Genomic DNA, 15,449 nt, shown 5'->3' with positions numbered 1-15,449 from the left:
AATCACACTAACTCCATACGTCTAACGATTACTTTTTACCCTGTTTTCTTTTTTGTTTTGTTTAAGCCTACGTTGTTCTGCATGTACATGCTGTTGAAGGAAGGGTACACTTGGCAATGGCAAAGGACACATATGCCATGCTAATAATAGCTTCTGCCAAACTATGACATAATCCTATAAAATGTCACAGAGATACAGTTAAAAAGATCTGAATGGGTCTGCAATCAGCTAAAGGTGGTGCAAGGCTTGAATTGATGCTCCAGTTTTCAGTAAGGAACAGAAACATTAGTGTTGCTAGGTGAAAAACCTAGCCGCTGTGGTGTGGTAAAGACCAAATGTTTCCACCGGTTTACTTTGGGCACGCAGATTAGCCATTCATCCAACAACAGGTACATTGAAAATTCTTCACAATATGTGAAACGGTGTGGTGAACAGCACCACTCTTCACACAAATAACACTGCATCCTTGCGTCTGAAAGCTGTCAAAGTGGAAATGCTGCAAAACATTGATTAGCTGTTTGCTGAGGGCGGGGTGAGAACGTTGGAGCAACCAGTCTCACTTCAGCAAGCCTGCGGTTGACAGAGTGCCTGTGAAATCGCATGCAATAGCAGCTGACTTAACATGTCTCCTGATGTTTCAGACAGCCATTGTAGCTAGGGGCTACTCGGTGAAAATGAGCAGTTGACACACTTCATTCGAATTAGTGTGGAGACAATTTAGTTCTAAAGATCTGTCATACTCTAGATATAATTGTGAAGAGATTAAGCCAAAAAAAAAAAACACTTACAAAAAGTGCTCTGGCTCCCTGAGGATGTCTGCTTTCAATGTAAATCGAATCTAGAAAAGTGTGTGTGTGTGTGTGTGTGGTGTGTGGTGTGTATGTGAGGAGTTGGCATGAGGGATTCTTTTTCTATCAAGTCAGAGCTGAGGTGCTCACCTTCACCACCTCCTCGAAGGTCTCCACGTTCTCCTTCATGCTGTAGTGGGAGCGCAGGTAGGAGACAAAGTTGCAAGGGTACATGCCATACAGCCGATGGAACAGAGAGTACACACTCGCATGCAGATGGATCAGGTACACCTCCGACACATGGCCTACAGCAGAGGGAAGCGGGTAAGGAGAAGAGGAGAAGAGAAGAGGGGAGGAGAGGAGGAGTAAGAAAACAGGGGGAGAGAAAAGAGAAGACAAGGGAGAGAAGAAAGAGAGGAGGTTCATAATAGCTATTCATTTTTACTGCCTCTTCAAACAGTCAGTCAACACAGATTCCAACCTTGATAAACATGATGTTTCTGACACGATGTTTTGGACATGATGTTTCTGCAGACACAAATACTTTCTACACGTCAATAGCATCAAGAGAACAGAATGCATGTTCAACAGTGTCTCCGAAAATAATCACCCCTGTTTACTTCACAAAGAAAATCCTCTTACGCAAGGCAAAGCACTTATAATCCAATTTGAAAATATCGAAGTACTGACATGCAGCCAACCTGGCGATTAAAAAGAAATCCTGATTCTTCCATCAATAACAAGAGGCAGCCTATGGCTCTGTTTGCTTTGTAACCTGAAGCGTGTGTGTGTGTGTGTGTGTGTGTGTGTGTGTGTGTGTGTGTGTGTACACGTGCATGTGTGCGTGTGTGCGTGTGTGCGTGTGTGCGTGTGTTTGTGTTTGTGTGTGTTCGTGAGAGCAGGTGGCCCCGGCGATGCAAGTGCAGTTGCATTTCAGGGCGTCACTTTGATGTGTTTGGCTCTGACTCAAACCAACTTTGAACGTGTGGACATGCTTTGAGTGAGAGGGCGAACATCTCGGCGGAGAGGGCGAACCCTCCAATCGTGGAGGAGCGCTGTCACCATTTCTCATCTGGTCAACCTAACCGTACCGGATTAGCGACAATTAGCTCAAGCCTGAAATTAAATGCCATCTTGGCACGTCCAGGCACTTTGCCGAGGAAGATATTTTCAGCCATCAAAATGTGGTGAAAACACATTACTTTCTCGCCACATAAATTAAAGCTACTCTGAGGTAGTGCTCACAGAATGAATCAAGCAAAATCACCTTTATTGTGTTAAGCTCTGAGAGACTAGCTTGGAGAGAACTGAAAGTGGCCCTCAGTCACAGTTGTGTCCATGCTATAATTTGGTAGCTCCACCTGAGGTGAGTTTAAATTAAACATTAAGATTACCTGGATTCTTGAGGTTCCAAGATGCGAGTCGTCCAAAAATGTCGAAAAACTCGTACAGGTGTTGTTTTCCTGCCTGAGGGATCATGGGTAGGAGGGTGATGAGCACCAGGACTCCAGTTATGAGCACCACCACATCGGTATCCGTCTGGAGTGGAACCCACACATACACAAAGAAATGGTCATGAACACAAATAAATCATTGTGCCTCTTCAAGTTTTTGATTTGAACTACACATGAAAAGGGTCTTACTTCACCAATCAGTTGTCTAAGTTAACGCTGAAATAAATGAGTGCGCATATACCTATATAACTATGCAAACATGAAAATGCATATCCTTGAGTTTGAGTAACATCCACATATTGGTGCCGTACTTTGTTTCAGCCGACCATAATGTTGTTTTGATATATGAGTCATGGCATACGCTAAAGTCTTTTGTTTGTCATTGTGTATCCCTGTGCAAGATTTAATACAGAACAGCACTTCAAAAGCCAAGATTGCATCAAGTCCCAAAGCACTGATATTTTATATGCCCTCAAAATGCTGCTATACTGGGGATTTGGCTACTTGTGAGGCACTCACTCTGTTGGCACAGCGTCTGCACACTCAAATTGCTTTAACAATAGTCTGACTGCCTTTATTTCTGTTTTCAAGACAAAATACACTTTCCCATAACTACACAACATTGTGCGGATGACTAAACTGCATTTACAGAACTGTGATGGCCTGTTCTGTGGTTGAGTCACATAGGCCACAGACTGATTTTGATTGACCCAACAAAAGCTTAGGGATATGTTCAATTGGGGGTGTTGGAGCAGTCAAACGACATTTTAACGCCCTGGCATTGGCCAGCGAGGCTGGCAGGTGGCGCTCGGTCCTGCGGTTCCCAGCATACCTTGAGGCATTTGAGGAGCGAGAGCAGCAGGGGGTAGCGGGCGATCTTGTGGATCCAGGACGGCTGCTTCCTGACGACGTGCCCCAGCAGGTTGAGTGTGGGCAGCCGGCACGAGTGCTTGGCCATGCACTCGTTCATCTTATCCAGAAGGTGCTGCAGGAGAGACACATGGCAGACGGTGAAGCCTTCGATTCTATTCAAATTCAGTTCCATTTGCATTTACTCTGTTCAATTCAACTTCAACTCCAGTTCAACCCAAATAAACTTGACATCCATTATCTTGAAAGAGTGCAAGGCAGGGCCTCCCTTTGCAGCTGTGGTGGCATATTCCTAGAAGAAATTGGCTTTGTCTATCACTATTCCAGGATTTGATTGAATACTTCTGGGATTTTTTTCTTCACAAACTGCTGCTAATGGGATGGGAATGGGATGTGCCAACATTATAGCCCTCAAGTCTAACCCTAGTTTATGAATTTTTTATTTTTTGGTTCAATTGTTAATAATCCAGTAGGTGAAAAGCAGCATATTAATCCCCAAAACACTGGTGTGATGATAAGGATTCAAAGAGCAATCTGGTCATCATGACATTTCCAAAGGGCCATCACACAATCATGCACAGACAAAAACAGAAAAGACAGTATGTGATTATCATATTATTGATATATGACATATCAGATGTCACATTTTTTTTAGTCTGACAATTTCCCTGCCAGCTTGATCTGGTTTTGAGGTACTGAATCAACGACATCACACTGTAGACTTACATTTTATGAACACAGTTTCGCCAAAATGTTGCCTACACAAAACTATGGATTGCGTTGCTGTTTTGGAAGTTTAAACCAATCAGGTGGCTCTATCAACTCCAATGATATCAGAGTGCGCGTTTGGCAGCAGCACTAGCGGTAGCTTTGCCTGTTATAGTTGAACATTCAGCCTGTCTACTGCCTATTCAACATGGATCCAGAGTCGGCCTGAACTGAGCCCTCTGATATGAGCCACCCTTGGCCCTATTTAAAAGATATGTTCGAGTTCAAAGGCCCCAAGAATGACTCCTGGAGGTTTCAATGCGTTTCCTGTCTCCCTCAAAAAAAGGAGTTGCTAGCCTTCAATAATTCGCTATCAAATTTAAAGTAGCATATCGAGGTAAGCAGAGTGATTGCTATGCTAAGTTAATGTCCCTGACTTTTGAATATTGATATATGTATTTAATTCGTTTACTGACATGATATTATAATGTTATCTAGCGAAATGCATGTTGACATACAGCAATAGCATCAAAAAAACATGATTGGACCTTCATTATATATTAACGTAGTGGTAAGATAAAGCTGGTAGGTTAGCTATGTCAAGCTAGCGTGCCTTGTTCTGTCCAGTTTTACAATCACATTTGTTTTTCATGTTCCATGTTTCCCTTTTTTACACGTTTACAATTAAATAAAAGATTTAAAGATATCACATGGTGTCTTTATTGGTTTGGCTTAATGGTATTAACTTTGCAAATAATCCCTGGTAGATAACTTGTCATCTGCAGAATTGTAAGATATAGTGTGAACAGTATTACAGATGGTAGGCACAATAAGTACACCAACCTTTCCAATAAACAAATGTTGTTGCTTATAATTATTACTAGTAGTGACATCTGTAGAGGCATTTATTACCAGTAGCTATTTCTTTATCAAAATGGCACAGCCTAGACATTGAGAGACAACCCATTGCGTGAGTACTTTTACTTTTAATACTTAAAGTAAATTTAAAAGTAAGTACTTTTTACTTAAGTAGGATTTTTGATGTAGTACTTTTACTTTTACTTTTATCTTCCTGGGTACTTGTACTTTTACTTAAGTACTAAACTTCAGTACTTCCTCCACCACTGAAAGAGGGTAAACAAGCTCCTTCACTGTAAATGTACACCTAATGTAGCAAACAACAGCAGATGTCAGTAGCAAACCATACTGGATAACAATGGAAATTTTAACTTAACTAATAAGCCTGTGACTCAACTGTGAAGATGGTGATCAAAAAAAGCTGCTTACAACTGTAAACAGCATCCTGATGACAACGTCAGGATTTCAGGGAGGCAATGATGACACATTACAGCCCTGTCAAGAACAACTGCCATTACTTGCTCCCTCCGTCAGACAGACAAACCTCAAAAGGCACCTTTTTGACAGTAGGAACACGCAGGCCGTTTTAGGGGGGCCAACCCCTTTGGCGCGTTTAGACTGCAGGAACCGCCCTGAAAATACTGGGTGGCGCTTGCAGCGATGATTGACGCTTATTTGTTAAACACAACAACAAGCAAGACATTTCTTTTTTTTTTTCACCAGACCTTACAAGGTTAACACAGCAAGGGAATTATAGCTCTAAGGAGTTAACATGTTGAGGTTACTGTCTCTGACTGAACACGTAAGTAAAACAATAGCTGAAATATAGGCTTTAATTAAATCAACAGTGGTGCTAGTATCTTCATTTATCAACAGCTGCCATGAAGCCATTATGCATAGCATAATTCAACTGTCGACTCGACCTTGGGGTAATCCAAACGTTATCTAGAAATCCTATGGTTTAGCGGTCTAATGTTGATGCTGCGGCTGCTCAACATTGACGTCACGATCATAGGTCCTACACCACAGTGGAATCAGAGAAGCTGAAAGGGCCGACTAGGGGGCCATTCCTGTAAACGTCACCACCACCATCACCTAGGAAGTGGCGCCGACTTGGAGCAGCAACTCCAGGCAGCCATGCCAGATTAGAGCTCCGCTGCAGGTGATGATGTTTACAGTTAACTGCCACTGCGGCATAATAAAAAGTGATGCTGTCAAATGTACCATGGGCGGAATGTGTGGGTGCTTTTTACTTTCTTCCACGGATCGTTCTCCCAGACTTAATCCACGTGGCGACTTTTCCAGTTCCTCTCAAGGCCTTATTTATGAGATCATATCTCATTTTTAAAGGGTCATTTGGTGACCGCTGATGAGTGGGCTGCAGAACAGAAGCGAGACTAATGTGTGAAGGTACATCGCTAGCCCACAGTTCCATCATCTCTCCAGTGGAGATGAGAATATTCATGCCGATTGGGTGGGCCCTGAGACGCACTCAGCCTGATTGGTACGGATGGGAACACACACACCCACTCGCTCGCTCACTCTCTCGCTCTCAGAGCAACAGGACACAGGCAAGCTGAATATCTTCTGACGTAGGCTTGCTGTGCAACAGAGCGGAGCATGAAGATCACATATCAGTGTGTCAGATGATGGGTAGTGAGGAAAAAAAAAGTGTGTGTTCAAGGATCCAAATCTGCATTTCAAACAAACAACAGGAGCTGAGATCAATGTTCATCTTTCAACTGGTATGAGGTTGATGTTTAGGAGCCTAAGATGAATAGCAGCCTATTGTGTTGGGCAAGGTGTCCACAGGATTGCTTAATCAGCCATACACAAGCCCACTGCACAGTTGGTTACCTGAGGGGGATTTGTATTAAGGATTAATAACAGTGCCAGGCCTTCCTGTGCCAATTAAACTCTGAGTATCAATACCATAACCTTTTCTCAACAACTCTCCACACAGGAAACCAACTCTAACCACAATCAAAACAGACACCATGAAGAATACTTGTTCTGAGTTCATGTTAGTGCAAGCTCATGGCTGTTTGGATCAATATACAGATCCATCACAACGGTATGTGTTAGTGTGTACCACTGTGGATGATGTTACATTCCACTGAGAGGAAAGTATTTACCACAGAACAGATTCTACACAGATGAGTGGTTAGACTACTGTGTTTCCAGATACAAATGCTCAGAAATGTTTCCTTGAAAGTTGAAAGCTCTAGTAGACTCATCTATTCAACACAAAGAACAAAGAGTTTGTTGAAACTCTGAGGGGCTCTTCACACCTCAAAACCATTGGCTGACAGCCATGAAATCCACTTCAAATGTTTCTGCAAAGACCCTTTCACCAGAGGATTCTAGGTAGAACCTACAGATCCTTGTATGGAAACCAAAGAGGGTCTTTTAAGGTTTACAACCCTCTTTCTAGACGCACATGTCAAAATTACACAACCCTAATCCTGATAGAGCTCAGGCATCGGTTCACTGCACCCTTAATTCACCGGCTCCACACACTGAAGTCTCTTTCAGATATGAACTCCAGACAATGTCCGCAGAATTAGATCCAGAGTCTGCTCTGAGGTACCCATCCTCACTTACACATTAGGTCGGGGAAATGTCCACAAGAGTCATGTTCATAACAGCAGGATATGACCCAGGCGAGTTAGCTCAAAATGAATGGGTGCGAAGCTTATACCACATTAAAATAAAACACATTCAGGACAATTTCTACATGGAAACTACATGTATTTGGTCCCTTTAAATCTAAAATGAAAGGGCTTAGCCAAGCCCCATTTCCTTGCAATGATAAACAACTCCAGTAGGGTTAACGTTAGCTTCAACGTAAGTGATTCAATGTTACCAGCAAGAATAACCACCGTTAGTCAAGTCAACTTTATTTGTATAGGACATTTAAAAACGGTTGATGGCTACATGGCCCAGGTAGCTAATTTCATATACAGTGAAGGAAAATCAATGAAACATGAAAGAGTAATGCAGATGTTTTAAATGTTTTCTTAGCGAATGCTAATGCGAATGAAAATTAATTTACGAAGGTAAGGAGTTTAAATTTGCTAAGGCTATAGATGGGGGTCCCAAATCTGCTGCTGTTTTAATGTCAAAGTCCCTCAGTTGGAAAACGTGATAAAAGTTTATAGTGAGCAGTAGGCTAAGTCCGATCAAATCCTTGGTGTTGAAAAATAAGACGAAGTTAGTTTCCATTGCATTTGTAATAGAAAAGCAAATCGCTAGTTCGTAGGGCAGAATTTGCTGCCCATGTTCATACAAGATCTCACCCAGATGTTGTCAGTGCATTGTACTATGGGGCTGGCAGGGTAATGTCTGAATTGACTTACGTAGGTGGCGCATGTTCATACCACCCACTCGCACAAATAAAGAGTATTGCCCAGAGTTCAATGTCAGGCTGAAAACACCACGAATTGAGCACCAAAGATCTTCATACACTACCATATAATGCAAAGGTTATTCTCCCAACTGACAAATACATCCTGTCAAATCCTTGTATCCAAAAAGCATATCAGCAGTTCTTGATGCCCACTGGCTAAAGTAAGACCTTTGTATATTCTCACCTGAGCACGATTGGCATAGTGAGCACAGTCATTAGAATTGAATAGTCTGCATACCTTATCATGTGGCTCTCTCACTGAGGACAGGATGTGCATGGCCTGGGCGGAGTTGGTCTCCAGGAAGTAGTCCACAAGAGTGTTAAGTAGCACCGACCCACGCTCTAGAAAGGAAATTAAATAAAGCAATGGTCAAAATCAAACAGTTTGAAAAGCACTCTGGATAGAACTTCTACTGTGACAGTGAGAAAGAGACATTAAATGCTCAAAATTAACGAATAAAATCCCTGTCCAAAATGGCCCCTCCAACACCAAAGGGCAAAAAGCCAGGAATTGGATGGTCCTAACAAGTCTGCTATATTGACCCAGATGGTGCATCATGAGTCTTCGGCCACATGCACTCAATCAAAACCATTGGAAGCGTTAGGGCCACGCAAACTTATTGGTGCCCGCTGAATTGTTTGTTTGTCGATTCGACAGACAGTGGTATCATTCAGAGAACAGCTTGATGTGCTTGTGTTACGTGCTTAAACCCGTAACTTAGGGCAAGCAGCAAGTTTACTACAAGCATGGACACCGCAGTGGCAGAAATCAAATTCAACTCAAGAACCCTTTTCTTAAAACTATTTCAAAGAAATGGGGCAATAATGAATGCATGGCAAAGCACATGAGACTACAACTTTAAGCTTTAAGTTGAAGTATTCAATGACTAATATGAAAGCAATATCGATTGTTCATATCATGGGTTAATATACCTCTCTCAAGTGAATCACAGAAATCTTTAGGAACACTACAAATTCTACCTAAAAGCAGTCACTATCAAATATAGTCACCATCACTATATATATATATATATATATATATAGTGATAGTGACTATATTACACACACACACACACACACACACACACACACACACACACACACACACACACACACACACACACACACACACACACACACACACACAGGTCTTACCAGCTACTATTTTGTCCACAGGCCAAATACCATCATAGTGTTTTGGGCAACCATCAGCTGAACCTGCAACTGAATACTCTTCTGACCCCAATTATCCCTCCAGGAAATGGAAAACAACCCTTCCTAGAGGCTGTCAAGGCCTCAGCCATTATAAGTGGGTGGCCATATTGGACATTGTTTCAAGGAGGCCTGACATTTCCCACCAACTACAAGTGCAGTTCCAGCTTGAAAGCTAACAACCCCATCTCCATTCTCTCAGTAGCAGAGTAGGTGTTCAAAGTCTCAGAGCTCCTGCACAGTATTTCCCTGGTGTGATATTCAACTCTAAACATCAATACGTCTCAGGGAGCAGCTCGACACCTAAACTCCATTACTGTTCAGAGACAACGTTTATAGGTATTGGAGTAGAGCATCCTTGAAGCCCCGAGCATGAGCAAAATGAGCCCTAGCCCCCCCCCCCCCCCCCCACGTTCCTTACCGGAGCTGAGGTGTTCGTTGATCAGACCCTTGATCTCCTCCAGCTGCCTTAGGTCAGAGGACTCCAAGAGAGGAAGCAGGTCCCCCACGAGGGGCTGCTCCCGGGCCATGGCGGAGGTGTCAGTAGAGGTGGGCGCGGGGCGTGCGTGTCAAGGCAACAGGCGCCGCTCCTAGACACTGCAGCCGAGGGGGCAGGGGTGTGAGGCACAGGACGGGGGAGGGGAGGGGAAGGGGGAGGGGGAGGGTCGGCTCAGTTGCGGTCACACACCCTCCGGTCCTGCGGCACCGGGGTCCCGAGGCCGCCTGCCGAAACAGTCTCCAGGCACCACTGAGAAAAAGGAGGAGAAAGATGGGTAAGGCAACTCCATGTCCCCATTTCAATTAATTCACTTGCAGGGGGGCAGGGTTAACTAACACCAATACTATACTAAGTCAGTGGCACTCGGGCTGTAGTTACTGTTATTTCAAGTATAAACATGCATGAAAATAAACTTAAAACCCATTTTTTTATTTTGAAAGAGCACAGCAGAAATATTACAAATAATTGCGAACATAAGCTTAGAACAGTGGAAATGGAAGTTGTTAAAGGGAAACTTTGGGATTTTTCAACCTGGGCCCTATTTCTAGATCTTTTTGGGATTAAGGACAATTACAGATCGAAATCAGTCCAGTATTGAGTTACAACGCTATAACTGCCAACCGCAAAACGGCAACCAACTGTGTCAAAGTAAACCGCTTGTTTTTGCCACTGACAGGCTCATAGTGTTATTATAAGTGTGTGGTAGCATGGAAAGGATCTCGACAGAGATAAACTGTCTGTTTAGCTCACTGTACAGAATAAGAAACTGTAGTTTAATTTTCAGTAAAAAAAAAAAAAAGTCAAGCAGTCAAAATAACTAGTTTCTACTTATAATAAGATTATGAGCCTGTCAGTGGCGGAAAAAGGCGGTTTACTTTGACACAGATGCATGCATACATTGTATAGCTGATTTGCAGCCGATTTCCATCGATTTGGACCCAAAATGATGGGAAAATAGGGCGCAGATAAAAGAAAATCCCGAAGTTTGCCTTTAAAACGGAGATGGCACAGTAATTTCTCCAAACCACTGCATGGCTTAAAAAGCAACATTCAGCTCTTGGGGCCTACAGGGCATTCCTATTTGTTATTACATGACTTTAACTTCGGACGAAACAGCAGGCCCAGGGTCAGCTCCGCTTTAAATAAACCTAAGCACCCTTTTAGACTTCAACTTCACAACTTGGGGAATCTTGGGGTGCCATCCTGAAGGGTATACCAGGAAGCCACCTCAAATGACCCTCAAAATAAGTAGATGCCTACGTATATCAAGCTTGGATCACAGCACTGCACCTACAAATGAGTCCTGATGTAACATATGAGTAAAACTGATGGAGAAAGGAGAAGTGGAATGCAACCCCAACATACATTTCTGCTAAGCCTGACTACGTCTCTTCAGTGAGCTGGCAGTCAAGTAATACGGACCATGTGTGCCATGGATGTGATGTTGAACGGCTGGATGGTGAAACAGAAACAACATCCAGTGTCAACACTAGTGTCTACCTGCAAATCAAGCTGGAAAGAAAATGCTGCTGTGAGATCTGTGGTTTTATTTCTTTATCGACAAGCTTTGCCAAGCTAAGTCCTCTCCTCTTGGTTAAACACTACCCTGCAGCTGAATACGTTTTCTTGGATTTGTGGCTTAATGGGGATAAATGCACTCACAGCATGGAAGGAAAAAATCACCGCGCTAATGGCTCTGGTGGGACACAAAGGGAGCCAATCCACTTGCTTGGTCCAAATTATTTTGTTTGGCCCTTCAACTGAAGAGCAAGCATGCACTGGGGTCAGTGCGTTCCTTCTCGACTGAAAATTAATTTTGTCCAACATGGAGTCTGTCTGTCTGTCTGTCTGTCAGACTCCTAACTGCATTATTGACTGCCTGACAGACAGACAGACAGACAGACAGACAGACAGACAGACAGACAGACCGCAGTACGGTTTTCAGATGACTCTGCAGTTGTGGGGTGTGCCAATGGTGGACAGGAGACTGAGTACAGGGAACAGGTGGACCGCTTTGTGGCATTGTTTGGGAACAACCACCTTCTCTGTAATGGAACCAAGAAGAAGGAAATGGTTGTGGATTTTAGGTGGACCAGGACGACTAGGCTGAACACTCTTTCCATCTGTGGAGAAGAGGTGGAGGTGATGGAACGCTACAAATAGGCATTCACCCGGACAGCAGACTGGAGTGGAAATGTAACACTGAGGCTGTCTGCAGGGAGGGACAGAGCAGACTCTACCGTTTGAGGAAGCTCAGGTCATTCCATGTGTGCAGCAAGATGTTGCATATCTTTTACCAGTCTGTCATGGTGCAATTTTCTTTGCAGCCATCTGTTGGGACAGCAGCATCAGAGCCGACGACTCTAGGAAACTGAACAAACTGACAAAGATTGCTGGCTCTGTGCTAGGGATTGCTCTGGAGCCCCTAAAGCTGGTTACGGAAAGAAGGATGTTGCACAAGCTGCTCAACATAACGGACAACACTATGCATCCCCTACACAACCTTATAGTCAGACAACAGAGTGTCTTCAGAAAGAGACTCCTTCAGTTCCGCTGCAATGAGGACCATTTACAGAAAGTCATTCCTGCCCACCGCAATAGCCATCTACAATGACTCCCCTCTGTGCTATGAGGAGACTCATCCTCTGACTGGAAATGCACATTTTAGATTACATTTGCACATTAATAACAACATCTGGCCTGCCTTGCCATTGTTGTTATTTAATCTACTAATTCATTACATATACACTCACATATATGTATACGTTAGTAATTCTGTGTTCTGACTTTTTACTTACCTCATTGTGTGTGTTTTTCTAAGCTCTCTCTCTCTCTCTCTCTCAGCCCGTTAGGGCCCACTCACACATTCAAATGTAGACTGACAGGGCCATAGCATTCACAATGACAAAATAATCTGTCCTCTCATTCCAGGCCGAGCTCCTGGTGGACATCTAGCGAGCGCCATTAGCAGGAGCAGGTATTCCAAAGGCATGACGTGACTCCCTGTCTGCTGATTCAGCTAGCCAGAGGGGGTGGGGGGTTGGAAGTCCTCGCATGAGTGACATCCAGCGCGCTTTACCGATCAACAGCCGTCGTGACTACCACTGTTCTTTGGCACAGTTAACTCTTTCCCTTACAGTCCAAGAATTGATTTGTGAGATTTACGAGCGTAAAGTGTAGGAATGTTGTTTTCAAATGTCAACAGCAACAAAGCAGCTGAAAAGGAACGTGCGACAAACAAAACATGCTATGATAGCTCAAAGGCAGTTACACAGGAGGTTGAGAGCACACATGAGAGAGGTGGGGGCATCCATGGAGTATTTGAGACTTTGTGCAAAGTCTCACAAATTAGCCAGAGCGTCATTAGAAACATGCAGATGGCTGGTTGGTGGAAAGGAGGGGGGGGGGGGGTGGTGGTGAGCTACGCTACTCTGGCCACGCAGGGGTCATGGGAGCATGCAGCGGGAAATAATCCCAATCTGTTCTCCTCTGTGGAGGCCCGATCCGACCCTCCGTTCCCCACACAGCTCCACTGTAAACAGGACAGTGAGACGAGGGGTGGGCACTGAAGCGTGAAAAAGCCCACACTCTTGGGCCCAGGGAAGGGATGAGGAGTGGGAGAGGAGGGGGGGCGGTGAGTGAGTGAAAGTGATCTTTACTTGTGGTGACATCCCAGCGATCGCTGCCTCAGAGTGCCTGCTCTCCTAAATCTATTCCCCCTGACAAGACAGCATAAATAACTCCTGACTGACAGGTCATTATCCCCACGGCCGGCATGTGTGCAGCAGCATTCACCAAAACTGCTAGGCTATCATGAACACCACCAGCCTGGTGCAAATTCTTCACTCCCATTAACCGTCACAATTACATGAATATTTATTGAGTGTAAACCTAGTGTCTTTTTCTTGCAATCAGTCACTTATTTTTAGTCTCCATTTACTGAAAAGCATTACTACCATTATACATTTTTACACCAAGTTTCTATTAGCTTAACTCACTCAACTGTCTTGATTAATTAACTAATATACTTTTAAAAGAAATGAGCAGCCTGCTGTTTGGAAGCTGTTGCACTTGATTTGTGTTTGCCGCTTTCCATTTCTCCCAAATTCATGCAGTACTGTCCAAAGAATGTGCTTGTCAGATCCCACCCACATGGCTACTTTAACTGGAACAGGGCAAAGCAAGGAAGACTATGCCAGCATGGAATCAAGAACCTGATAGCATTAAGCAAGCAAAACACAAATTCTTAGAAAACACACCCCCTTAATTAATTCAACCAGATCAGCAGCTGACATCTCAAGTTAATATTTCACTGCCGTGAGGCATGGGTCACTTTAACACCACTGGTCCTTCATCTCAGGGATTAGTTGAAGAATGAGTGTTCTGTGGTGCTGACAGATTCTGACAGGCAAGCACAGCTGGAAGACAACACTCAGTGAAGACAGGCCTTCTTCAGTCACAATCAATCAAAACTCCTCCCTGCCAACACAGAAAAGAGCCCCAATTCGAAGCTTAGGACAAGAAATACGTGCAGCTGGTTTGATACATTTATATGCTAAACCCTGAAAACTATGACACAAACAGAAACAAACGTTACCGTGACCTTCGGGCAAAGCAGCAACACACCACTAAGCAAAGGAAACACAAAGAGGCTTTATGCTGCCTGTGCACCTCCACGCAAACGCTGGAAATTGCATTTGGCTCTGTGCGAGCTGGTAAATGCCGCTTCAAAATGGAAAAGGGGTCATACAATGGCGTTGACAACTTACTTTTACACTTACACGATACACGAGACTTACACGATAGTTTAGTAAATTAGAAGATGGACGATATAAATGGCAGTAAACACCAACATTAGTCTACAAAACGCTGTACAGTATCCACTTTAAAAACAACTGCACATCTCTGGATGTAACGGTGACAACTCCATGTAATATACAATTGTATTGTGCTGTTTGAATCCATCCAAGTAAAATATTACGCATTCAAACTAAATATTATACTTGAGTTCTATTTCTAAGATGCAGATGTAATGGTTACTACGTCACTTTCCAAACGTACTGAATTACGCTAAATTACAATGTAATGTGTGGTCAGCGCAGCTAACGAAAACAAGGTGCCATTTCCCACATTTGTCCTGAAAACGCTCTTTATTCAATTAACGTGCAGTTACTTAGGTACTCTAAACTGTGCAGCGAGCTAATGCTGCTGTGCAGCTATGACGATGCGTTAAAAAGCTCGCTATAACGAAAAGTGATAACTGCAAAAACGAGGCGATTATCATATATTGCTGTAGATGAAAAATAAGTTTGAAACCTGGTAGCATGATTGCATATGCCTGTCGCTGTGTGTTACTAATCTTCTATTCACAAAGGGACTTGATTAACTACTGTGGCTAGATTGCTAGCATTCTCGCTAGCAATCTGGAATGACCACTGCTTGGCGTAAACAACTCTGGAGAACAATGGGGATCGTTGGCCAAACTAACTCCTTCGGCTTATTCCGCGTTTGCTTTACTACATATTTCTAATACAAGCATGCATCTGCAGAATACCACATGACTTACACAGTTCTACAACGCTAGAATTCAAAAACTAAAATAGCTGTAGCTAGCAAACTGTATTTCGCTGTCAGTCCCTACACCAGGCATT

The 15,449-nt window shown here is 43.5% G+C and overlaps 1 protein-coding gene across 3 annotated transcripts in view; it reads right to left on the bottom strand.

Annotated features, from left to right (window-relative positions):
- The window catches only part of tsc1b (TSC complex subunit 1b), a 35,341-nt gene that overhangs the window by 19,644 nt on the left and 248 nt on the right, over window positions 1-15,449 (bottom strand). For 2 of the 3 annotated variants that reach the window (XM_012830150.3, XM_012830154.3), the window contains exons 2-7: window positions 14,058-14,277; window positions 9,721-10,047; window positions 8,326-8,429; window positions 3,075-3,227; window positions 2,183-2,327; window positions 939-1,093 (exon numbers count right to left, since the gene is read on the bottom strand). In XM_012830150.3, coding sequence (XP_012685604.2) covers window positions 939-1,093; window positions 2,183-2,327; window positions 3,075-3,227; window positions 8,326-8,429; window positions 9,721-9,829 — 666 coding nt within the window. In that variant the 5' untranslated portion in view covers window positions 9,830-10,047; window positions 14,058-14,277. The remainder of the gene's footprint in view (window positions 1-938; window positions 1,094-2,182; window positions 2,328-3,074; window positions 3,228-8,325; window positions 8,430-9,720; window positions 10,048-14,057; window positions 14,278-15,449) is intronic. The other variant, XM_012830153.3, reaches the window with a different exon arrangement.

The sequence above is a fragment of the Clupea harengus genome, chromosome 12, assembly GCF_900700415.2.
Source record: "Clupea harengus chromosome 12, Ch_v2.0.2, whole genome shotgun sequence".
NCBI lineage: Eukaryota > Metazoa > Chordata > Actinopteri > Clupeiformes > Clupeidae > Clupea > Clupea harengus.
Note: the sequence above shows the minus strand (reverse complement) of the source record. Positions and strands in the feature narration are given on the sequence as shown.